Below are 25,798 nucleotides of genomic sequence, written 5' to 3'. Positions count from 1 at the left end.
GCTGACGATAACGAGGGGGGTTTCTAGCGATCCGGCAGCAACACGAGGCAGACGGAGAGCCCAGAGGGCGGGGCCACAGCTGACAGCAGGCGGGGCTGCCTTCTGGATGGACCTGAGTGAAGACCAGACTTCAATCGATAGAGGGCGGAGCTATCCCCGGCAAGGGGCGGGGCCGCCTCGAACCTGGAGAAGGCGGGGCTTCTGTTGACAGAGGGCGGGGCTTAGGCAGACTGGGGCGGGGCTTCTGTTGACAGAGGGGCGGGGCGGCTCCCTACCTCCCGCCGTGCGCCACTCAGGCGGGTAGAGGCCCGGGTCGAACCCTAGCTGAGCAGCGGGGGCCCGGATCGCGGAGCCAGGCGCGGAGAGGGGTGGGGGCGCGCGGAGGGCGCGCGCGCGGAGGGCCCCGCCTCGGCCGGCTCTTCCCTCCCCCTCCCCGCCCCCGGTCGGCCGCTGGGGCGCGCGCCTCGCCTCGCACCCCCACCCCGACCCTCCAAGCTCCGCGGGGCCCGCCGAGCCGCAGAGGCCGTGTGCCGGCCCGCTGAGCGGTTCCGGGGGTAGGGTTCACAGGTCAGAGTTGACTCCCTGAAAAGTGCAGCCGGTTTGAAATGCAAGATGGCGGCGGCGGGGCGCTGAGAGGCGCGGCGGCCCCTGCAGGTAGCGGCGCGAGCCGGCTCCGCGACAAGCGGGCCGGGGCACCCCGGGACTGCGGGTGGGATCCGGCGGCGCGGAGCCCGCGGCGGGCGCGGCGGGCCGGACGGAGGAGGGCAGCCCCGGGGCAGAGACTCGGGGGCTGGGCGCTCGCCGCGGCGGGTGGCGGGGCGGACCGGCGCGGGGCGTCCGAGGGGGAGGGACCGGGCCTGCCTGGGCCGGGAGCCGCCGCCGGGGGACTGACCCTGCGCCGCCTTCGCGCTCCCGGGGTCTCTGCGGCCGTGGAAGGAGCTGGGGGTGGGCTCTGTAAGGGAAATTTCAGCCCGCCTGCTGAAACTGAGCAACTTGGGATTGTTGGGGGAGCGCAGACTGCTCTCCCTGGGGGCGGACGCCTTAGGGATGGAGGACCCCCGCAGGGTTGAGGGTCCTAGGGGAGGACCCCCGCGAGCTCTGCCCTGCGGGGCGTGTGGCCGCTTCGGGACTGTCTCCCTGAGAGTCAGGAGAGATTCTCTTGCTGGAGCTGGGCACCCTGGCATTGGGCTCGAAGCCCCGGGAAACCCTGGGTGGGGGGGAGGCCGTACCCCACTTCAGGGAAGCCTGGGCACCCACTTCGGGACCAGGACGTACCCCGACTTTGGGGCAAGACTCAGAGTTGAGTCCTTAAGAATTCTGTTACGTTTTAGGGAAGCCCTGGGACTTCGGGAGAAGTTAATTAAAGAGAATGGAAATGTTCTCCAGCCCTTCCAGGAGGGAGACAGGGAGGCTGACCAGGGACTCCTCCAAACCTTAGGGCCTAAAGGGAGCAGTCTCCTCATGCTTGCGGGGAATGGAGGGCTGGGAAGGAGATGTGAGAGGACGGGGCTCTAAGGGCAGGAAAGAAGAACCCTGGCGGATACCCTTTGCCTGTGTATTTACACCGAAGTTCTAGGTAAAGGGACTTGAAATTCTTTGTTTCAACACGTCTCTCCTCTGTGGGGAACAGTAAGGAAAGGGCAAAACCCCGGAGCAGGAAAAGCTTCCATTTGATATCCTTAGGTTGGGTTAGAGAAGGATCAAGCTATGGCAAGGCTTCAGTGGGAGACTCTGGGTGGGAGAATTAGGAAGCGGGAAAGGAGATGGATAGAGGAGGAATATAGGGAAGAGGTTGGGCAGGGCGGGAATTCCACAGCGCTTTTCTGTCATTTCACTCCAGCTCTAAAGAAACACGGGAGGAGAGGCTAATCTTTGCACGGGGTGGGGGTCGGGGCATGTGTAAGGGTAGGCTAATTGGTAGAGGATTTGTAATGTGATTAGGTTGGGGTTCCATGTAACTTAAAAGAAGCAGCAGTTCTCTTGGAGGTTAAGAGGATAGCAGAAAAGGGAAAATCACAGGATTGGGAAAGAGAGTGGTTTACAGTTAGGGAGGAAGAAGCTGCTTTCCCCCAGGAATAGTGACTGTTTGTTGGGTTGGCGTGTATGTGTGTCTGTACCTACAGAAGTGCACCTTTAGATTTTTTGGTATTGGTCATTATTTCTCAGTCTTTGTCTGAAAGCTTCAACTGGTGTTACATGGAGCTACGTGAATTATTCTTGCTTCTGAAAAATTACCCTGAAAAAGTCGTTTGTTTTTATGCCAACAGTGAGGATGAACAGGAATTAATTCTAACAGGGATATTGGCCCTGTCTGGGCATAGAGTTTTTTATTTCTTAAGTAGCAATTCTGACTCTTGATTTTAAGCAAAAGAAATGTGAGTGCTGCCAAAGACAATAATGCGCTAACAGGATGTTAAAGAAAAAAAGGCTTTTGTGAATATTTTTTCCCCTTAGTTTTTCTCTCCTTGCTCTCTAAGCATTTCAGGGCTAAGCAGACTAATTTTATGCAAAATAAAATGTAAAATCTTGGGTCCTTTCAATATATAAGTGATAGCATTTCATTTACCAATGAATCTTTTCATAGGAGAACCTTTTCAAATGCTTTATTTGGTGACCATGATTAAAATGAGAAAAAAAGAATTAAAGTAAGACTTGGGTAACTGATGACAGCTATGATTCATACAGATTTCTTGAACCATTCTAGTTTTTTCAAAGAGAACTTTAACGTCTTCGATGGAAATGTTTGGAAAAACACATTTTAAGTATAAACTAGTTTAGAGCTGCGCATTTGGAACATTATTATACATGTGTGCTGTTCTTTGGTTTCTGTAAAGTGTGCGTAGCTCTGGTTTTATATTCAGTTCTGAACAGATTAGGCTGCGTGAACTGGAGTGGCGTTGACGCCAGATGGTTTGAAAATATGCTAAGGCTGAAAACCTGACTGTGCGTGTGCTGGTGAGCACTCATTAGTGGATAGATGTCCTTCCCTTATAGCCAGCTTATTATTTTACTGGATTCGGAGGACAGTTTATGAATGATGTAGCAACTATTTGACCTTTAGTGACACTTGTTTTATAAGTTTTTTTTTCAATAAATGTGAATGAAATTTGACAATTATTTTATTAATGAACTTAATAGCATAGACGGCAGTTCATTTTGGAGAATCTCTCTCTTTTGTATTATATTTCACATTAAAACTGAAAGGTGATGTTATGATGTATTATAAATTTTCTTTCTTGTAATGTTCATTGGGCACAAAAATGTGATCTTTGGGACTTAGTTTGCTTTAAATTATGCCTTTATACTTAAATGGAAGTACTCGTAAGATTACTAAAATGATTACAAATGTAGCTGAAGAAATAGCCTTTTTATGTACATTGCAGCATTGTGGATTTGGGCTCAAAAGACTATTTATTTGAATATTAACAGTGTTGAAAGTTCATTGCCTGAGCTAGTTTTTAATCTAATATCATAGTCAATAAATTCAGGGAGGCGTTTGGGAACATCTGTTTCACTGTTTATGGGAATAGCCAGTATAGCACATTCACTTTTACATCTCATTTTTTTCTAACTTAAAATCATTTTAAATCATTCGATGTAATTTCAAAAGTAAGTTAAATTACACTTCTTTGAAGGGAAAAAACTATGATACTAGCCACTGAATAATAGCCAGTGTTGCCATAATATTACTGAAATATTTTATTGTGTCCTTGTTGTTCTGATATGTTTGTAGTCGCCAGCAACCAGATTTACATGCCTGAAGCTGCTGATTTAGATTACTAATGTGGATATACTTTTGAGTTTTACATTTTGGAGATCTGTATTTTAGAGTCAATTTTTAAAGTAAATATGTAGTTGTCAGATTTTGGACTCATCTGTTTTATTATATGATGTATATGGTTGAGGTGTCTCCTTTAACTTTTGAAGTTCACTCTCATCCTAAATGTTAGAAAGATACTTGGAATTAGAGAGAAGCGTTCTAATGTAATCCCAGTATCAGGACCTGACAAACCGCCGGGCAACCATGCTTGTCGTCCAGAAGTACTGAGGAGCTCTTCATCGCTCCTCTCGCTGCCTCGTGCCTTTGCATGTCTCGGCAGTTCTCCTCTAGAGACTCCCTTTCGGTAAAACATCTTGCAATTGCTGTGTGATTTAAGAATGGATTCAAATAGGTTACCAATTTCCTACAATATTAATAATTCATTTTGGAAAATAACCGCCCCTCTTTGGCAGCTGTTTCCTAGCTTCTCTTCTAGTCTGCATCCTGTAGATGGATGACTAAGGAGTGGCTGAACAAGGAGATACCAGGAAATGAAATTGTAGAACCCCAGGCTGCAGAGATCACAGGCTGCGCGCTGGGCCTACCAGGAAAATGCTCTTTTGCTTTTCATGAAAATAGTGTAACTGTTCAGCCTAAGCTTTAACGTAACCTAGAAGTATTTTACTAAAGAACTGGTGTATTTGCATTATTTCTTGACTTAAAAGGGATCTTCATAAACTTGTATGTAATAGTAGCAGGAATCAAAGGATAAAGTATTGGAAGGAAATCATTTTCCTTAATATTCATTCACTGTGGTTTACAGAGTTTCAGCACTTAAAGAATAACGACAAAAACGTTTCAACCCTTCAAAAGCATTATTTACTGTTATTTAGTAAGAGAAGCAGTTATAGTTTTTATTAAATTTTCCTGATTGGTTTAACTACTCTAAGTAATATACCATATTTTTGGACACACATCTGAGTTTTCAGAGAATGCTTTTCAGTCTGATTGTACAGTTGAATGCTTCACGAGGCACTGACTGAGAGCCATTGGTAGTAGCTTTCTTGCAAAAACAAACCAGTTAAACACCAGTCGTTCTGTTGGATCCTGCATGTTTGGGGCAGAGGATTGCTAGTTTATTTGAGTAGTAGTGGCTTGTGGCCAGCCTTAATAATCTGCTCCATTCCAATTAATACAAAGTGAATTAGGATACAAATATCAGTAGGTTTATGTATAAACACATACCTCCTCCTAGCTCTTCATTTATCTAAGTTGTCTTTCAAAACTTTTGTGTGCTAATTTTTTAACAACTCCCAATTTCTTCATCTCAGCTGTCATATTACAGCCTGTATATATTTACCTTTGGAAAATTTTTATTGAAAATAGTATAATAGTGACTTGGCTGTTTGATATAATATAAATAGAACTTTTTAGAGTGTAGTTTTCAATTTTGTGTTTCTTACTAACATTGAATTCGTCATTTAGAGATTCTTTTAAAATTTCTGTGAGGAAATTTAAAATTACATTTATTTTTAAAAGCCAAGACATAAACTTTAAACTTTCCTAAGACTGAATCATATCTAGAATAATAAAGTGATATTACTTTTTTTGTAGGAGATGGCAGATAGATACTTTGGACCTGTTGGTAATGATGGCCTGAGCTAAACACCTCCTAATTTGAAGGGACACCCTTCCATGTCAAAGAAAATGCTGAGGAAGCTGTGGCAAGTATGTGTTTTGTTGTTTTGTTGTGGTAAAACTCAGATAACTGAATGTGCCCATTTAGATGCCATGATACTATATTTGGCTAAAGTTTTAAAAGCTTTTCTTAAAAAAGCAGCAAATATATTCTTAACACTTTTTAAAGAAATGTACTTTCAAACTTTAAAAATATAGGAGTATTGGCTGCTTTAATTTTAAAGGAAACAGCATCATACTTCATAATAAATCTATGTGGTATATTTATAATTGATTTTTCAATTAATATTTGCTGAAATACGCTGTGTGTCAGGCACTGTACCAGGTGCTGTGGTAACTTGTAAACAAGACAAATGAAGGTCGCAAGGGCAGAGAACTTTAGTGTGGGGAAATTGACCTAGAAATTTTATTGGTTTTTTGCCTATATCCAGAAAAATGCTTCAGGACTTACAAGAACAATAAGTCAGAGAAAGGCAAAAATATATGATTTTACTCATATGTGGAAGACACACACATAGATAAGGAGAACAGATTAGTGGTTACAGAGGAGAAGTGGGTAGGAGGAGGATGAGGGCAAAGGGGCACATATGTATGGTGATAGATAAAAACTGGGCTGTTAGTGGTGAACATGATGCAGTCAATACAGAAACTCAAATATAGTGATGTACACCGGAAATTTACACAATGTTGTAAGCCAAAATGACCCCAATAAAATAATTTTTCAAAAGACCTCTAAGAACAATTCCTGAAAATATATTTTCAATATGTAGCCTACTAATGATCATTAATTATAATTATAAAAATTAGGATATTAATAATTAAATACTTTGATTTAGATTAAGCATATCAATAAGTATTTGAATGTATTTGTACATTATTACTTTTATATTTTATTTACCTGATATAAATTGGCTTTTATAAGAAGCATTAGATAACATACTATACTGTTTGAAATATTTATACTTTAGTCCAATAGTTATTTTAGATGATTCCAGAAAGCACTAGGAAAGATTCCATAACCATTAATGTGGTAGTTCACTTTCATTTTTAAAAAATTCATAAAGTCCTTACAAGTTGACATTACCAATACTAATTACTGTTATCTTTCAAGGTGTTTTTAAAAATTGAATGATTATATCCTGAGTGAAATAGGTAACAGTTACTTTATTTTATAAATGGGGAAGATAAGGGACAGATGAATGGGTTTTCAGCCTCTCAGTGATAATCTCACTTGGAATCCGAATAGCATTCTCATGTTAGACTGTCTGTGAAAGACTTAACACACCTCCTTGAGAAGAGTAAGGGAAAACTATTTTTGGTATAAAATTACTTTGGATCATACTCACAAACTTTAGTAACAAAGATTTCATTATAGTGCTAGTTTATATGTCATCTCAATATGTTACATCCGTGCCAGCAGAAGATAGAAAACCAGGATGTTAGTGTCTTAGAGACCTTTCAAAAAGACACTTTACTCCTCAAATCTGGGGTCAGAGCTTTCCAGGAGAAATCTGTCCAGCTTGGATTCTCCTTTTAATCTATAGCGGCATTAAGAATGGCTCTCTCAGGTGGAAAAAAACAGGTAGAGGGGACAGAGTTTCTAAACCTTTAAGCCTTAATTAGCATCAGCAAAGGGATCTTCTGAAATTAGATTATCTTTGGCCACACTTTCTTAGATGCTTTCATTTTGATCACATTCACTCCTGTCTATATTCACCTTAATCCTTGAATTTTGATTGTTTTGAGACCATCTTGGCAATCTTCTTGAGATTTATCTCTTAGGCAGTAATTCTAGGTTACTGTCATTTTTAGAAACATTTGTTGTGGGTACAAATTTGGGTTGTCAGTTTCTCATTTAATTTTTTTTTTTTAAGAACTTGACTATTGGATATTTCTAAATATTTTTACATTTTAGCTTTGAAAATGCCTCAAGTATGTAAAGGCCAAAATGTTTTGTGTTTTTTTTTAATTAAAAAAAGTATCCTCTTGGACACTTTTCTTTTTTTTAGCATGGTAGTCTTTGTTTTCCTTTGACTCCATTATTCTTTGTTCCTACTGTTATTTCAGCCATTCTGTGATTTTGGTGGATTTGTAGCTCTTAGTTTGAATACAAACATGTAAAAATAAGTATTTTCAGCTGGCTAAACAGAACTCTGACTCAGAGAGAAGTGAAACTAAATAGAATACAGTCCTAAAACTTCTCAGTATAGGTATGAATACATATTCCAAAGAATTCTTAGTTTGTATGTTTTAGCTACCCTAAATTAAAATTAAATTATAGTTATCTTCTAAGTGTTCTTATTTGACCCAGAATTGGTATAAAAAACAAAGCTTGTTTTTATGCACATAAAATCTTCCAAAATAACATGCTTTTGTGGCTAACTAGGCCAATAAACTTATCTGTTAATTATTTAATTTGAAGTACAAGACAGTGAAAAAAATAGAAGCTTGGAAATTCAGTGTAATTATGGTTCTGCTTAACTATAAAGTTTTTTAGACTTTTTTAAAGTACTAAGCATAGAATTTGAAACAATTCGCTAACTTTTTATAGTATATTACCTTGAGAGCTTATTTTTTAATCTCTTTAAAAATCTCGACACCATTAAAGTATAGTTTTCTCATGGAACAGAGAAATAAGGATTCTAGGTTCAAATTTGCATTTGCTGTTTTTACAAGAACTATGCCCTTTTCTTTTAATTTCACTGCAGGACTAATTCTTTGAATGAATGTATCTCCTTTGTTTCATTTTTATGTAGTCCACAAATTTAGATATACACTATTCATACATGAGACTGGTTTGGTACAACAGAATTATAGATGTTGGTAAATATTTGTTGAACATTCATGCTATATTTTAATAAACAGAATGTTATATATTTGAGGATTTTTAATATTCTAATGACTAAGGTAATTTTATTGGTAAGGATTTGACCATTGAAAGTAGTCTCCTGTAAAGCAAGCACAGTTGCCCTTTGTAGCACCACTATAAATGAATGTTTAATGAGTGAAATGTATGTTATAATACACAATACAGATATATTTTAAAGATTTGTTTTTCAGCAAATATCATTGGGACCTTGATAGGCACTGTTTGGGGCCCTGGGAATATAGTGGATAGCTAAACAGACATTCTTTCTGACCATGTAAAACTGCTCCAAATTTTTATACTGTGTTAAGATAAATTTTACTTTCATTAAATACTTTTCTGTATAGAAATTTTGTTGTAATTATTTTGATGAGTTAAGAATCATGAATTGATTAAGGAACATCCCACCCTCAGGAGAAAAACCAGGATGCAGATAGAACTATGGAAAGTGGGTTGGCCCAGATCTGCTCCCTGGAGATTGTGCTCTTGAGGGCTGTTAGGACCAGTCTGACTTCTCAGACCGCGGGGCAGCAGCTCCAAAAACTGTCTGGAAAACACCTGAATGCTATACACACTCAGGGATTCCTGCTCCCCCTGAGAAAACCTTTATGTAGCACATGTTTTTGCCTTAAAAATAGACAGTAAACTTTGTTTCCAGCTTGAGACAAATGACCATAGAAATATTTGTCTATTTGCAATTTTAAGGTCTTGAAACTATTGTTTGTTGTATTTTTTTTTAATTTTTATTTTTTGCTGAGGAAGATTCACCCCGAGCCAACATCCACTGCCAATCTTCCTCTTTTTGTATGTGAGCCACCACCACAGCATGGTCACTGACAGACAAGTGGTGTAGGTCTTTGCCCGGGAACCAAACTGAGTGTACTGAACTTAACCACTAGGCCACCAGGGCTGGCCCATGTTTGTTATATTTTAAAATAAAGCAATGTTACAATAATACTAAAGAAAACTTTTAAATACCACCCCCATAATGTCATGTGAAAATTTCACTTTTTTATATTCTCATGTAGTCTTTGTCCACATGCATACATATTTTCCCATGGTTATTTTATAATTAATATGCAAATTTTGCTCTGATTTAAAAGTTAAATAAAAATTTAACAGTAAATGGATATTTTCCATATTCCTTAATTACTCTTTTGATTATCATTTTTAATGGCAGTATAACAATTAACTGATTTGATCAATTTTTTAAAAAAATATTTCTTTACTGAAAAGTTAACTGAAAATAGTTTTCAAAAGTAATTATATTTACCATGCTGGCTGCATTTAGAGCATAATTTTTTCTTTTATTTGGCAGACTTCACTTTAATTGTGTTTTAATTGCAGAGCACCTGGCTACTCAGTTGTGCAACTGAACTCTAACCTCTTTTACAGGTAAATAGTACAAGATTCCCCAAATTGATTTTGAGCCCTGTTTTTAGTTGACCTTCAAAAAGAGGATGAGATGCCTGTCAGCTAATAGTGATTTCTCTATGGCAATTTTCCTGTCCCAGCCCCATTGCACTTTAATGACAAAAGGAGATGAATTGGAACCATACCATAGAAATTCTTATTCTCTATTTTTATCCCTTCTGCTTTTTCATTCAATTTGTGTGCCTTGTCAGCTGATTAAATTGCTTGAGAGAAAGAAAGGGAAAGAGAAAAAGAATACTACTAAATAAATGGTATTTCTTCATCCCTCAAAAGAATTTTTCAGGGAAAGTAGCATTTTTAATGGAAAATAGCATTAATTAGGCACCTACTGTTTATCAGAGTGTGTGAAGCATTTTTATTTGATCAGCTTCTGAGGTAGATACCACTATTCTTATTTTCTCCAGGGCAGCCTTCTCTGCTTCTTTTCTCGAAGCCTCCTGCAATGTGCTGATAGTGTTCCCGATACTTCCTCTCTCATTGTGTTGATCATAGTTATTCTAAGTAATTGCTTACTGCCTGTTTTCCTTGGTCGACTGCTAGTATCTGGCAGACCAGAGACAATCTGTCTTGGTCACTGCTGTATCTCTAGTGCCTAACACAGTGCCTGGCACATGGTTGACATTCAGCAAACAGTTAGTGAGTGAATTTGTTGAATTGAAGAATCTTGGTTTTATAGGTGAGAAAACTGAAGTTGATATTGAGTAACTTTTCCAGTCACCTAACTACTAAGTGACAGAAGAGACTCCAAAAACCTATGGTTTTACCCTAAACCACAACGCCTCTGTGAATTTATTCCTTTGGGCTTGGATTTCTTCCTTCATAAAAATGGGACAATTGTACTGAGGTCTTTGCTTCCCCCAAATTAGGACTTTATAATAAGTACCCTGCGGATGCCTTTGTTTGTGCTTCGGTCTATTTTTAGGCTATATACATTATAAAATTGAGCCATTGGACCAAATCTTGAGGCTTTTTTGGTAATTCTCAGTCTCCCTTTAGAAATATGTTAAATAATATACTCACTCTGGTTTTGTTAGCTAAATGTGAGCAGTTTGAGGAGTAAAGAGGAAAGAGTATTTCTCCAACCTGTGTAGTTGGGTATAGAAGTAACCTGAGGTTGAGGTGATCTGTAATACCCAAGGTAATCAGATTTTTGGTCTTTTGCATTACTGAAGACTTTTTTTTGAAGTATCTCTTTTAAGTAGCTTATATATATATTGCCAAGACCAATGCTTTCAAAGGAAAAAGCACAATTGTGCATATACATCATTAGATTGTAATACAGCATATGAGTATTTTGTAATTTTTATGACTTTAGCAAAAAAATTTGTTTTTCAAATTTGTTTATATCTGCTTAAATGCTTACGAACTGACCATTCTGAGCTAGTGAACTATATGGAAGAGAAATAAAAGTAATAATTTGGTAGCACATTCCTATTTTTATGCTAGATAAGATAAAAAATAAGAAGTTTAAGCCAAGAGCTAGAATAATAAAGGGAGCTTAGCTCCTCAAGTGTCTCTTCTGTATCTCTTATTGGTACTGGCTACTCTGTTCTACCCCTGCGTGCCCCAGTCCTGCCTAATACACTGAAATAACCTGAAAGGACACATTAAATTCTCTTTAGATTTGTTTTCAAATTTCATGGCTTGGCGGTGGGAAGCTGGGAAGGATTTCTGATAGAACTGATATATTGTCTTGAAAGTGTTTAATGTTTTTAAGGCAAAGGCTTTCAAACACATCTCGGAACCCATCAGAGGTGGAAGTAGGGATTGTGGGATCCATAGGATGGGGTCACGAAGTAGTTTAGCCTCTCTACTTCTCTAGCCAGACAGCTACTCTTTTATCTGTTTAGCACTGGGGCCTCTCATAGAATTTTGTTTGAAGAAAGGGCTCCCCTGCTTACAGCAAAAAGTTTGAAACCACCACTTCAAGGAAAGGTAAAACTACCACTTCAAGGAAAGGTAAAACCCCCCTATCTTTGACCTTTGGTTATTAGTATACACCAATTAAATATAATCTCTTTGAGATTCTAGGAGAATAACAGTCACAAAATTGTTTACTCCCTGGCCTTTCAACAGTTCTCCTTCACTTTCAAAAATGTGGGTGCTCCTCATTTGCTACTCTGCCACTTACTTAAAGCTGTTTGAGGAATTCCCTGTTTCTAATGACAAAAAATGATCAAACAGCTATGCTGACTCTTGAATAAAACAGTGGCATCCCCTATTGAATTGAATAGGAGAGATTGCCTTACCTTAGCTTATATGATTTAGTTAAGAAATGGTTTTAAATTTCAGTGATTTCCTTATAGTCCCTTAGAAATCAAAGGAATTTTATAGAAAGAAAGAATGACACCTTTGACAGTTGGGATTTGGTCTGTTGATTCTACTATTATTAGTAAGCCGATGCTCTTTATTTTATACTATGGGAAATCAGGGAACAAGGGACATTCAGTCCAACTTTCCATCTGTTGCTTGGATCCATCAAATGGATATGTAGTATGTATTTGAATAATCCTGGGGAGGGGATCTTACCCCTTCGAAGGTAGGGCATTCTCTCTTTGGACAGCTGTTTCCTAAGAATGTTTCTCCCTTTACTGAGTCAATGCGTCTCCTCACAGAGACCTAGTTTTGCTTTATAATCTTTGAAGCAAACTTTTCCTCTTCAGTTCAGCTAGGAGAAGGATTATGCTGGTAAATAATAATTTGTGGTAGAGAATAAGTGAGACCACTTATTTTATTCATTTTCATTTCATTTAGACTTCAGAAGCACACCAACTTTAACTGCTTTCACATCAACATTTTATTTTAAATATTTGGGGTACAACATTATTAAAATATATTTGTATAAACATAATTCACTTTTTCTTGATGATTTAAGGTCATTCTTGTAAATTTCAGCTAATGTTCTCTATGGTGATTCCCTCAGGGCAGGCTGAGTTTTGTAAAACTGCTTTTCTCTTCATTCTAGTTTAAGTTAATAAACATGTAGTGAGTCCCTACTTCTAGGCTTCTTGTATGCAAAGCAGATACAGAAATGAATGAGAAGTCAGCCTAAATAGCTCAGCTGGAAGAGTGTTAGATTGAAGAAATAAAGATTCTTCGTTCAATCCAGTTTCAGGAGCTTTGTTATATCTCAATAAAGCTATTACTTAAAAAAAAAAAGATTACCATCAATATGAAGTCTTATTTAACATATTTTTTATTTTACAGTTTATTCTGTGAATTTCCAGTTATAATTAAATATACAAATATTTTCCTATGTATTCACCAATCTTATTAATAAACAGGTAGAATGATTAAAAAAAAACAGAGAGAGAGAGAAGAAAAAGAATGAGGCACACACTTGTAATAAGGAGACCAGGAGTGTGGATAGGTTGCAATTCAGAAATCTCACATTGCTCTGCCACAATATATGGAAGTGCTGGGCTGGAAAATAAACTGGGGAAGAGGTTAGGCCAAGTTAAATGGAGAAAGTGATCTATAGGACAGACAGAAAGATCATCACACCCAGTGCACAAACCAGTGTCCCGGCATAAGGGACGGCCTGCATTGAGTGTGCCTAGAACAGCAAAGTTTCTACTGATGCTGAAGCCTAAGGAAATAGGACTCAGGAGAGAGATGGCAGGAAGAAAGTGAGGTCAGGGTCAGCGTGTGAAGGGAACTACATAGCCTTAAGGAGTTTGGAGTATTCTTTCAGCCTTGGGGACCCATCATAAACTTTAAGTCAGGAGACTGATATGAGTAGATATATTTTATAAATTCTGGTAGCATTGTAGAGAATGATTAAGAATAATGTTTCTGAAACTTCGATCATTCGTATCCCACCTTTGCTGCTTTTGCCATACTTGGGCATGCTTTTGGGATGATGAGGCAGACCAGTAGGAAGAAGAGGGCGTAACTGATGGGACTGAATTTCTTATACACTTAACAGCCATATGACTGAGTATATGTGACTGCTTTTTAGAGTTTTAAAGTTCCTCCCTTTTTAACAGATTATCATTTCACATTGATAATAGTGTGCCTGCCAAAGCAGTCTCTTTCCCCCACTTCCCTTCCAATATATAGCTGCCTGGAAATCCAAATAAACAAGTCTAGGGGCTGACCCATGAGGACAGGACATGCCCTTTAGTGAACTGGCTTGGAGACATCTATTTTGATCCTTAGAGGACTTGTTTCCTGGTTCTTGTCTTATTCTAGATCTTTATAACTGAGATATCCAACAACTTCATATAAGTGAAATATAACTGTAATTTGTTTAAAGATTACACTTTTCAAAAAGTGTAAAAGATCACTCATTTAAAAACATTTTATATTTATTTTAATGTAGGTGATTGGCGTTATACTTCAAATATTTCAGCAGTTCAGCAGTATTTTATCTGCCAACAACAAGCTCTTTACTTGATTGCACCATGAAAAAGCTGCTAATGAGACTTGTTGAGCACAAAAATGGACTTGAAGAACCAAAAGCCATTGTTTTCAAATGAAGAATACTGAACAGTTTTAAGCTTCAATGTTTTTTAATAATCACCACTGAGATTTTCCCCATAACATCAGAATGGCAAGCAGGCGAAAATCAACAACACCCTGCATGGTCCTTGCCAGTGAACAAGATCCAGACCTCGAGTTGGTGTCAGATTTGGATGAAGGTCCTCCTGTACTTACACCTGTAGAAAATACCAGAGCAGAGAGTATCTCAAGTGACGAAGAAGTTCATGAATCTGTGGATTCTGACAATCAGCAAAATAAAAAAGTTGAAGGTGGCTATGAATGTAAATATTGTACTTTTCAGACTCCAGATCTAAATATGTTTACTTTTCATGTGGATTCAGAACATCCCAATGTTGTGCTAAATTCATCCTATGTTTGTGTTGAATGCAATTTTCTTACCAAAAGGTATGATGCACTTTCTGAGCATAATCTGAAATACCACCCAGGAGAAGAGAATTTTAAGTTGACTATGGTGAAACGAAATAACCAGACAATCTTTGAACAAACAATAAATGATCTGACTTTTGATGGTAGTTTTGTTAAAGAGGAGAATTCAGAGCAAGGAGAATCTACAGAAGTTTCTTCTTCAGGAATATCTATCAGTAAAACTCCTATCATGAAAATGATGAAAAATAAAGTGGAGAACAAACGGATTACAGTTCATCATAACTCAGTTGAGGATGTCCCTGAAGAGAAGGAGAATGAAATCAAACCAGACTGTGAAGAAACTGTGGAAAATCCAAGTTCTTCAGCTTCTGAATCTACTACAAGTACTTCCGTTGTAAACAGAATACACCCAAATACTGCCAGCACGGTCGTGACCCCAGCAGCAGTTCTGCCTGGATTAGCACAGGTGATAACCGCCGTATCAGCTCAGCAAAATTCCAATTTGATCCCCAAAGTCTTAATCCCTGTTAATAGCATTCCTACCTACAATGCTGCATTGGATAACAACCCCCTTTTGCTTAACACCTACAACAAATTCCCTTATCCAACAATGTCAGAAATTACAGTTCTTTCTGCTCAAGCAAAATATACAGAGGAACAGATCAAAATATGGTTTTCAGCCCAACGTTTAAAGCATGGTGTTAGCTGGACTCCCGAGGAAGTAGAGGAGGCAAGAAGAAAACAATTCAATGGAACAGTACACACTGTACCTCAGACCATAACTGTTATTCCTACACACATTTCCACAGGGAGTAATGGTCTACCATCCATTTTACAGACATGCCAAATAGTTGGTCAGCCAGGTCTGGTCCTTACCCAAGTAGCTGGAGCAAACACCTTGCCGGTAACAGCACCGATAGCCTTGACAGTGGCAGGAGTTCCAAATCAAACGAATGTACAGAAAAGTCAGGTACCTGCTGCTCAGCCTGTTGCAGAGACAAAGCCAGCAACAGCAGCAGTTCCAGCCTCCCAGCTTGTCAAGCATGAAACCACACTGGCAAACCCTGATTCATTTGGCATTCGGGCAAAAAAGACTAAAGAGCAACTGGCAGAACTAAAAGTGAGCTACCTTAAAAATCAGTTTCCCCACGATTCAGAAATTATCAGACTTATGAAAATCACAGGGCTGACTAAAGGAGAGATTAAAAAATGGTTCAGTGACACAAGGTACAACCAGAGAAATTCAAAGAGTAATCAGTGCTTACATCTCAACAATGATTCCTCTGCCACTATTATTATAGACTCCAGTGATGAAACCACAGAATCCCCGACTGTTGTTACTTCACAGCATAAACAATCCTGGAATCCTTTTCCCGACTTTACTCCCCAAAAGTTTAAAGAGAAGACTGCAGAGCAACTTCGTGCCCTTCAGGCAAGTTTTCTTAACAGCTCCGTACTTACAGACGAAGAATTAAATAGATTAAGAGCGCAAACCAAACTTACCAGAAGGGAAATTGATGCTTGGTTTACAGAGAAGAAGAAATCAAAAGCTTTAAAGGAAGAGAAAATGGAAATAGATGAAAGTAATGCAGGTAGTTCCAAAGAAGAAGCTGGAGAAACTTCTCCCGGAGATGAATCTGGTGCACCGAAGTCAGGGAGTACAGGCAAGATATGTAAAAAAACGCCAGAGCAGTTGCACATGCTTAAAAGCGCATTTGTCCGAACACAGTGGCCGTCACCAGAAGAGTATGACAAGTTGGCCGAAGAAAGCGGGCTGGCTAGAACAGACATAGTTAGTTGGTTTGGGGACACCCGTTATGCTTGGAAGAATGGAAACTTAAAATGGTACTACTACTATCAAAGTGCCAATTCAAGTAGTCTGAATGGTCTGTCTTCCCTTAGGAGAAGGGGGAGAGGGAGGCCCAAAGGGAGGGGAAGAGGAAGACCCCGAGGCCGGCCCAGAGGAGGCAAGAGAGTGAACAGCTGGGACAGGGGGCCGTCGCTCATCAAGTTTAAAACGGGAACTGCAATACTTAAGGACTATTATCTGAAGCACAAATTTCTCAATGAACAAGACCTTGATGAACTTGTCAACAGATCACATATGGGCTACGAGCAGGTCAGAGAGTGGTTTGCAGAAAGACAGAGGAGATCAGAGTTAGGTATAGAATTATTTGAGGAAAATGAGGAGGAAGATGAAGCTATTGATGATCAGGAAGAGGACGAGGAAGAAACAGATGACAGTGACACTTGGGAACCCCCACGACATGTGAAGCGGAAGCTTTCTAAATCAGATGACTGAAATGTAAGTTTTTAATCTAAGTGTGTATTCATCAACCACATACATTTGTAACAGTCACCTGTAACTGTCATCTTTTGATAGTTTTCTTCTAAAACAGTTTTTCTTTTACCTAATAACAAGATTAGGTGCCACGAGTATAGCCAAGAGATATGTGGTCATCATGTGTAGTCTGATTATTATGATTACAATGTTTATTATGTAGAGTTTAATATTGCTTTAATTATTTTTTATTTGAAATGTTTTTTACTTTATTTTAACGGAAAGTTACCCATTCTCTAAGAAGGGAGATTGGTGGGTAGGGGGACTTCCCAAATACTAAAGATAACTAAAATGTATTTCTTGCAAACCCTCTTCATTAAAGCTTCATTTTTTGCCTGGTTATGGAAAGAATTCAAAAACGAAAATTAAAAAGAAGGGGAAAAGTATACTGAAGGAAAGACCACAGGGGTGAGGATTGCTCAGTTTTAGGAAACTAGGTGAAAATGGGTGTCTTTTTTTATTCATTGTATTGCCCCCCAAACTACTAGATTTTTAACTGGAGTTTAAAATGCTTTATGTATTAAAATTATTCAGTATTTTTTCTATTAAAAGCCAAAGTTCTGTTTTAGGCTTACATATAAATTCATGTTTGCGTAGGTGGCATCTGTTTTTGGAAACTGTGATATAAATTATTTCTGTCTTAGAGATCAAAAGGTAAATAACAGATTTGATAGTAAATTAACTCAACTGCCTGAAATGTCTTTTCATTCTTTGATATAAAACAAACCTGCTACCAGCAGAAATATTGTATTTAGTTAAAAATATATCTCTGTAATCATAAAAGTGCAAGTAAATATGCTTTCAATTTGAAAGATTTGGCATGCTCCTTAAATCTCACTTCTTTTCTAGATTGGATTAATTAAAATTTCACTGTAGTTGCAAATCAGATACCTGATTTGGAGTTAGAACTTCAATTCTTAAGGCTTTTGGAATTCAATAGCATAGTTCTATTGTTTTTTATCCTCTGTTTTGGAGTGTTCCAGGATAAAAGTATCCTTTTTTGAAAATAATGAAACTGTGTCGTGAAATGTTTGTATGTCTACCAGTAGCGCAAGAGCATCATGTTCTCAGACGTTACTGCAAATGACTGTTTGAAATTAGTGTTTGAGAAGTGTAAGGGAGGAGAGGAGGCAGAGAGCCTCCTTATCATGTGAGCATGTTCACTTATTTCCTTAGCTTTTTGCATCTCTACCCCATCCTCTACTTTTATGCTGTCTTACTCTGTGCAGTATTTCCTTAATTCCCCCATGTCTTCCTCCCTGGTTTTATTTATTTTGTTTTAACAATTATTTATAGAGAGCTTAATATGTACCAGGCACTATTCTTATTGCTTAGCAATCATTTTCCGGGTTTTCTTTTCATCAGCAATTTTTTTTCAGGCTGAAAAACAGATGAAATGAAAAATGCACCTATTTTAGAATAAATCTCACTCCAGGTTATAGAGCATAACGTATCATTGTAGGTCCCAGGAAGTTAAACAGTTGTACAGCTTTAGCCTGAAGCGCAGCCTCCATTTCCCAATGTCAGAAATCTTCACGACAGGCTTTCTTCTGACCTAGATGCATACAGTATTTTTAACAGGCATTTTTTTTTATTGCTAAACACAAGAATGCACACTCAGCCAAGATTAAATCAACAAATTTGTTGCTGCAATGAATTGTTGTTGTTGTTGTAGTAACCTCTGCAGAGATTTTGTGGGGAACTACAGTCTTCTTAAAATAACATGAACTTTTCTGTACAGTTTAGTTTGACCTTACTTTAAGTCTGTGTGGGTAATTCTTACATATTAATACTGGGATGGATACTATGGTCAGAAACTCACACAAAGCCAGTTACCAAAAAACAGTATCATATATGTTATACATGCATTTTTGTGGTATGTATACAGGCATGTCTTACTTTTAAAATTTGCAGAAGTCTAAAATTATAAAACATTAATTAGCAAGTTATCATTGGATTCACAAAATAATTTTTCATGTTATAAAAGGATTCACCATAAATTTCCTCTAAATAGTTACTTCTCCATTTAATAGTTACTTCTCCAGTCAATTTACAAAAAAGAAAGTAACCAAAACCTTTCCAAAATAGTTATTGCAAAAAGTGAGATCATATATATCTTTTGCACAAGCCAGCCTTATATATAAATAGAAAAAAATATGTCTTTAGATTTCATAGTCTGTTTATTACAAATACTGACAATGAAATATATACTTCCTACTGATAATTTTTTTATAAATTATTACATACAGGTCAAAAACGTCTATCAGCAAATCTGGTCTATGCAGAACAGATACATAGGAGTTGCACAGAAAATCTAGTGCATTATGTAAGATGTATGTGGCTAGTGATCTTGGTGTTAATCGGCAAATACCGAGGATGTATTTCCTTGGCTAATTTATATCATTTTCATTTCTAAAGGTGGTGAACATTAAAATATGATTTTCTTTAAAATTTTAGTTTTTTATTATGTTTTTCTTTTATAGCTGCCTAAAACATTGGAGGAGAATCAATTCTTCAACTCCAGATGCCTGATTTACTGTGAATGGGCCCATTCTTTGATGACACTGAAAACGTTTTGGGGCATACACATTCTCAAAAAATAGGATCCAATACCCAAAAGAAATGGAACTTAATGTTGTGCCAAAGTTAACTACTGCAGTGGCGGAAGTTCTGCAATGTAAATAGAACACTAATTAAAAACAACTTGTAAAAAGTCAAATTTTAATACAGGACATTTTTATTCTGCTATGATGGAGACATTCTGATTCTTAGACTTTCTGAGGGGGTTTAATGACCACTAGAGCTTGTCCTCATACTTTGTCCAGCTTAATACTGTCTATCTAGCAAGATGGGCCTTATTGCCTGTATTCTTTGATATGTAATTAAGCTTATAGCTTTGAGTGACCAAACATTTTACAGAGTAAAAATTGTTAGAAACAGGAAAAAGAAAAACCTGATTTGTTTCTATGTCTTATTTATCAGGCCCTGCACTAAGATTGAAAGTTGTGCATGGGCTTATACAGTTTCAATGTAAGTGAAAAAAAAGCCTGTTGACACATGTTGGAACAATAAGGTTTTCTGGTATTATTAGCCCTTAATGAGTGGATCTTTCACTGAACACATTCATGGATACCACTATGACACTTGTAATAATTTTGTTACTTTTTTCATTAGAAGCTGAATTTGCTTTTTATGAAACTGAAGAAAATCAATACTGAAGAAGGAAAAGAAACTGGCATAATAATTTGGATAGGGTGAAACTCTGAAATAAATATTGTACCAAAAATGTGAAAAAGAATCATGTAGTAAATATATACTTAGTGTTTTCTTACAATCATATGGAAATCAGAAATGTTTGTACAGGTGTCAGATCAGAATTTTCAAGAGTTATCTTTTGGTGAAATTCTACTTTGTGTAACACTTTCAGTGAATAGAGAAAAAATTCTGAACTGATCCTAATGAGTTAAAAGTTAGCTTTTTGCTTCTGAATCACAGGAGTGTTAACTGTTAACTCTTGCCCTTATCAGGAGACCGAAAGCTCATCCTAACTTAGAAACTTTGTAAAGACCGGTGCTGTTCATTCATGTTGAGAAGGACCTTTTCTTTTGTGACTATAGGACCATTTTTCAATATGTGCTTTCTTCATAGAAGAAATGTTCAGTTTAATTAGCTTTGGATTTTAAAATGTTTTTCTGAATGACCAGAAGTAGTGGGCTTGGCCAGTTTATTCTATCTAATTTAATGAATAGTAAACATTAAGCTCTTGTTTTTACTTAAATGTTTGTCGGCTAATGAAAATGTTATGAAGAAGCCTTGAATATGCATGCTGCTTTCATTTTTATAAGCTTTTTATTTTTTAACTATAGCTTTATTAGCAATTCCAAAATGCTGCAATTTAGCTGATTTCTTCACTCCGACAGCTGGCTTTGTGGGTGGCTTTTTCATACTACTGTTAACATTTTTTAAACGAAGCAATGTAAAGACTAACAATTTAATGCACTAAACTGTTCTTTCTTTTACACGTTTAAAAACTTCTTAAAGCACTCTGTATTATAATGATTAAATTGCTCCCTTTTTTAAACCATTGCTAATGTGGTCTGAGTTTTGTTTGACAATTTTAATGTTTTCAAAATTTGAAATGTCAAGTATTGGAAATGAAGCCTTTGAATATATTTATATTATGTTTCCCTTGCGATCTGTTAATTTTGTATAGCAGTCAATAACTGTTAGTAATTTTCCCCATCTCTTTTATACGCTTGGCACTTAATTCTGCTCTGATGTTGGCTAGCTTTTAAATATATTTATTTGACAGAGCAAAAGAACCCTCCTCTCCTGGTTGATGTGTCCTTGAATAGAAAATAAAAGTTAGCAGTGATTAGTAGTTTTCAGTGATTTCTTTTCCATGTTATTAAATGAGTTTTTAAAAAATTATGGTAAACTATACATAACAAAATTGTCAATTATATACATTTTTAAGTGTACAATTCAATGGCATTAATTATATTCACAATGTTCGGCAACTGTCACCGTTTCCAAAACTTTTTCATCATCCCAAACAGACACTCTGTAACCATTCGGCAATAACTCCCCATTTCCCCTTCCCCCAGCCCTTGGTAACCTTCAATCTACATTGTGTTTCTATGAATTTGCCTATTCTTGATATTTCAAATAAGTTGAATAATACAATACCTGTCCTTCTGTGTCTAGCTTATTTCATTTAGCACAATGTTTTCAAAGTTCATCCATGTTGTAGCATATATCAGAACTTTGTTCCTTTTTATGGCTGAATAATATTTCAGTGTGTGTGCATACACCACATTTTGTTTATCTGTTCATCTGTTGATGGATGGACACTTGGGTTGTTTCCAGCTTTTAGCTAAAAAACATGCTGCAGTGAACACTGGCATACAAGTATCTGTTTGAGTCCCTATTTTCAGTTCTTTGGGGTATATACCTAGGGGTGGAACTGCTGAGTCATATGGTAATTCTATACTTAGCTTTTTGAGGAACCATCAAACTGTCTTCCACAGGGACAAAATGTTTTCCACAGCGTCTGTAACCATTTTACATTCCACCAGCAATGGACAAGTGTTCCAATTTCTCTGCATCCTCAGCAACACGTTTTATTTTCAGATTTTTAAATTATCATCACTCTCCCAGTAGGTGTGATATCTCATGGTGGTTTTGACTTGCGTTTCTCTAATGACTAATGATGTCGCGCATCTTTTCATCTGGTTAGTGACCATTTGTATATCCTGTTTGGAGAAATGTCTATTCAAGTCCTTTGTCCAGTTTTTAATTGGGTTGCCTTTTTTTTGCTGAGTTTTAGGTGTTCATTATATGTTCTGGATGTTACACCCTTACCAGATACATCATTTGCAAATACAGGCAATTCCTGTTATTCACAGTTCCTGAATATGCAAATATGCCTAAAGTTTATTTGTAACCCCCAAATCAATATCCATGGCACTTTTGTGGTCGTTCACACACATGCACAAAGGTGGCAAAAAATTGGAGTTGCCCAATGTGCTCCTTCCCACTGAGGTCAAAAAAGGTGATGCTTTGCCTCTTGTTTCAGCTCTTATACTGTTTTTTTTGGTTTTTTGTAGGGTTTATTTATTTAGTTTTCCTTTCTTTTTTTGGTGAGGAAGATCATCCCTGAGCTAACATCTGAGGCAATCTTCCTTTATTTTGTATGTGGGATGCTGCCACAGCATGGCTTGATGAGCAGTGTGTAGGGCCTCACCCAGGAGCCAAACCCACAGACCCTGGGCTGCCAAAGCGGAGCACGTGAACTTAACTACTATGCCACAGAGCCAGCCCCTCTCGTGGTTAAGAAGCATCCCTTTTGTAGTCTGTGTAGTGCCATTTTTTAAGTATTTGAGCCTTTTTTGGTGATTTCACTGTTTAAAGTGATCCCTACATGTAGTGCCAAAGTGCTGTTCCTAAATGCAAGAAGGCTGTGAGATGCCTGATGGAGAAACCACGTGTTAGATAAGCTGCATTCAGGCACGAGTTGTAGTGCTGTTGGCTGTGAGTTCTATGTTAATCACTCAAAAATATATATTAAATAAGGTATCTTTAAACATGAAACAGATGAGTCATGTATGTCATGTCCTATAGTTGGAATCATACAGTATACAGCCTTTTCTAATTGGCTTCGTTCACTTAGTAATATGCACTTAAGTTTCCTCCATGTCTTTTCATGGCTTCGTAGCTCATTTCATTTTAGCACTGAATAATATGCTATTGTCTGGATGTACCACAGTTTATCCATTCACATACTCAAAGACGTCTTGGTTGCTTCTAGGTCTTGGTAATTATGAAGAAAGCTACTATAAACATCCATTGAAGGTTTTCATGTGGACATAAGTTTTCAACTCCTTTGGGTAAATACTGAGGAGCAGGATTGCTGGACTGTATGCTAAAAGTATGTTTAATTCTGTAAGAAACTTCCAAACCATCTTCCAAAGTGGCTGTACCATTATGCATTCCCACCAGCAATGAAGGAGAGTTCCTGCTGCTCCACATTCTCATTAGCATTTGGTGTTGTCAGTTCTGGATTATGACCATTCTAATAGGTATGTAGTGGTATCTCGTTGTTTTAATTTGCATTTCCCTGATGGCATATGATATTGAGCATCTTTTCATGTGCTTATTTGCTGCCATCTGTATATCTTCTTTGATGAGGTGTCTGTTAAGGTCTTTGGCCCATTTTTTAATCAGGTTGTTTGTTTTCTTATTGTTGAGTTTTAAGAGCTCTTTCTATGTTTTGCATAACAGTTATTTATCAGATGTGTCTTTTGCAAATATTTTCACCCAGGCTGTGGCCTGTCTTCTCATCCTTTTGAAATTGTCTTTTACAGAGCAGAAGTTTTTAATTTTAATGAAGTCTAGCTTATGAATTATTTCTCTCATGGATTGTGCGTTTGGTGTTGTATCTAAGAAGTCATTGCCAAACCCAATTCTAGGAGTTTTATAGTTTCCTGTTTTACATTTAGATCTGTGAGCCATTTTGAGTGAATTTTTGTGAAGGGTGTAAGGTCTATGTCTAGATTCGCGTTTTTGCACATGGGTGTCTAGTCGTTCTAGCACTATTTGTTGAGTAGACTATCTTTAAATACAGCGTACCTTAGTGGAATGAAGTTCTCTTTCTTCTACGCTTCCTTTGTGCTTTATATTTCTCTTAAAGGGCTTATTACTTTCTGTCTTCTATTACATTCAGTCCCTTGTTCATTAACTGTATGTTTTACACAGTAAGTGCACAGTTGCTTTCATTGAAATAATATATGCATGTTATTCCTTCTGTCCGGCTTGTTCTTCTGATGTTGTCCCCACCACAGTTGTCACCTCCCCTTGAGGCCTCCCGTTTTTCTCTCCTGCCCTAGTTACTACTAGCTGCTTCCCCCATATCTACCCGACAGGTCTTGGTTTATGCCTTTATTCAGTACATGTCACAGCTGGCTCTGTTAATACATCTATTTCACTAGCTAAGAGCACTTTGAAGGCAGAAACCACATTTTTTTAAATCTTTTTTTTAAAGGTAACATTTACTGAACACTTACCGCGTGCCAAGCCCTAGGTTGAGAGAGTTCCATGATTTGTCTCGGTCCCCATGGACTGTCCATGAGGTAGATGCTATCATTACCCCCACTGTATAGATGAGGAAACAGGCTCGCAAAGGTTCAAATTCACACACCTAGTAAGGGTTGGAGGAGTCAAACCTGAACAGTCTCTGGAGCGCTCATCCTTAACCATTGCCTCTAGTGCCTAGCCAGTGTCTTCACAAAATTGTTACTCAATAAATGTTAATAAAATTAAACTGAAGATTGTGAGTTTGGGAGCCAGGACAGAAAAAAGCAGTGTCAGGCTGGTTGTGTACATAGCTGGTGTTGGCAGGCAGTGTTTGTCTTTGGGACAACAGCCTGTGATACTGGAATGAAATGATCTGAGCAAGACAGAGTACACTCCACAGCCCTCAGAAAATTTCATTTGGCTCAAGAGTTGCTGACCCAAATAAAAGGGCATTAAGTTGAGTTTTGTAGAGGAAAATGGGGGTGCGGGGAGAGGCCAAAACTCAGCTACATAGTTAGATCATATAACAACGAAGGGAGTGACAGGAAAACAATGCAACCACCACACCACACACAATAAATGTTAGAAAACACAGCCAAGAAGCTAGTAAGATACAGTACTTGGAGTTTGGATCATTAGCTCATTCATTCCTTCAGTAAACACGTATCGAGCACGTGATCTGTTCTCTGCCTGGCTGCGCCCTCTCCTGTTTCAGGCCATGCAGCCAGCTCTTCCTCTTGCTCACTTGCTTGTTTCAGCACCATGGCTGCTTTCTGCTCCTCATTCTTGCAGTTTTTCAGAAGCTCTTGCTTCCGCCTGCCATGCTACCTCCAGAAATCCCCTTGGCCAGCTCGTTCCCTCCATTCCAGGCTCAGCTCAGAGCTCACCTCTCAGAAGCACCTTCCCTACCTGAAGTAGTCTCTTCCTCAGACATCACCCTTCACATTTTCTTTATAGCACTTGCCATGGTTGAAAAGTACCCTGTTCATTTATTTACTTGTTTATTATTTTCCCACTAGAACTTAAGTTCCATGAGAGCAAGGATCTTGTTTGTCTTATTTATCACTGTATCCTCCACTCTGAAAACAGCCCTTGCCTTATAGCAGATAGTCAGTAAATTTTAGTTGAATCATGCCACAACTAGATGGACCCACAACTAAAATATACAGCTATGTACTGGGGGGATTTGGGGAGAAAAAGCAGAAAAACAAAAACGATTGCAACAGTTGTTAGATCAGGTGCCAATCTTTAA

The 25,798-nt window shown here is 38.1% G+C and overlaps 1 protein-coding gene across 6 annotated transcripts; it reads left to right on the top strand.

Moving 5' to 3' along the window:
• The first annotated feature begins 255 nt into the window (after positions 1-255).
• ZHX1 (zinc fingers and homeoboxes 1) lies at positions 256-21,352 on the top strand. 6 transcript variants are annotated; one of them, XM_070631992.1, is made up of 5 exons: positions 257-654; positions 5,375-5,488; positions 9,672-9,719; positions 14,083-16,935; positions 19,455-21,352. In XM_070631992.1, the coding sequence occupies exon 4, from the start codon at positions 14,311-14,313 to the stop codon at positions 16,930-16,932; it is 2,622 nt and encodes an 873-aa protein (XP_070488093.1). In that variant the 5' UTR covers positions 257-654; positions 5,375-5,488; positions 9,672-9,719; positions 14,083-14,310; the 3' UTR covers positions 16,933-16,935; positions 19,455-21,352. The 6 variants fall into 6 exon arrangements, with proteins under 6 accessions (XP_070488090.1, XP_070488093.1, XP_070488087.1 ...); XM_070631986.1 differs by lacking the exons at positions 257-654; positions 9,672-9,719 and adding exons at positions 854-954; positions 1,332-1,576; XM_070631987.1 differs by lacking the exon at positions 257-654 and adding an exon at positions 1,332-1,576.
• The last annotated feature ends 4,446 nt before the right edge of the window (positions 21,353-25,798 follow it).

This window comes from Equus przewalskii, chromosome 8 (assembly GCF_037783145.1).
Source record: "Equus przewalskii isolate Varuska chromosome 8, EquPr2, whole genome shotgun sequence".
Lineage (NCBI taxonomy): Eukaryota > Metazoa > Chordata > Mammalia > Perissodactyla > Equidae > Equus > Equus przewalskii.
The sequence above is the reverse complement of the archived record's forward strand: the minus strand, read 5'-3'. Positions and strand labels throughout refer to the sequence as shown.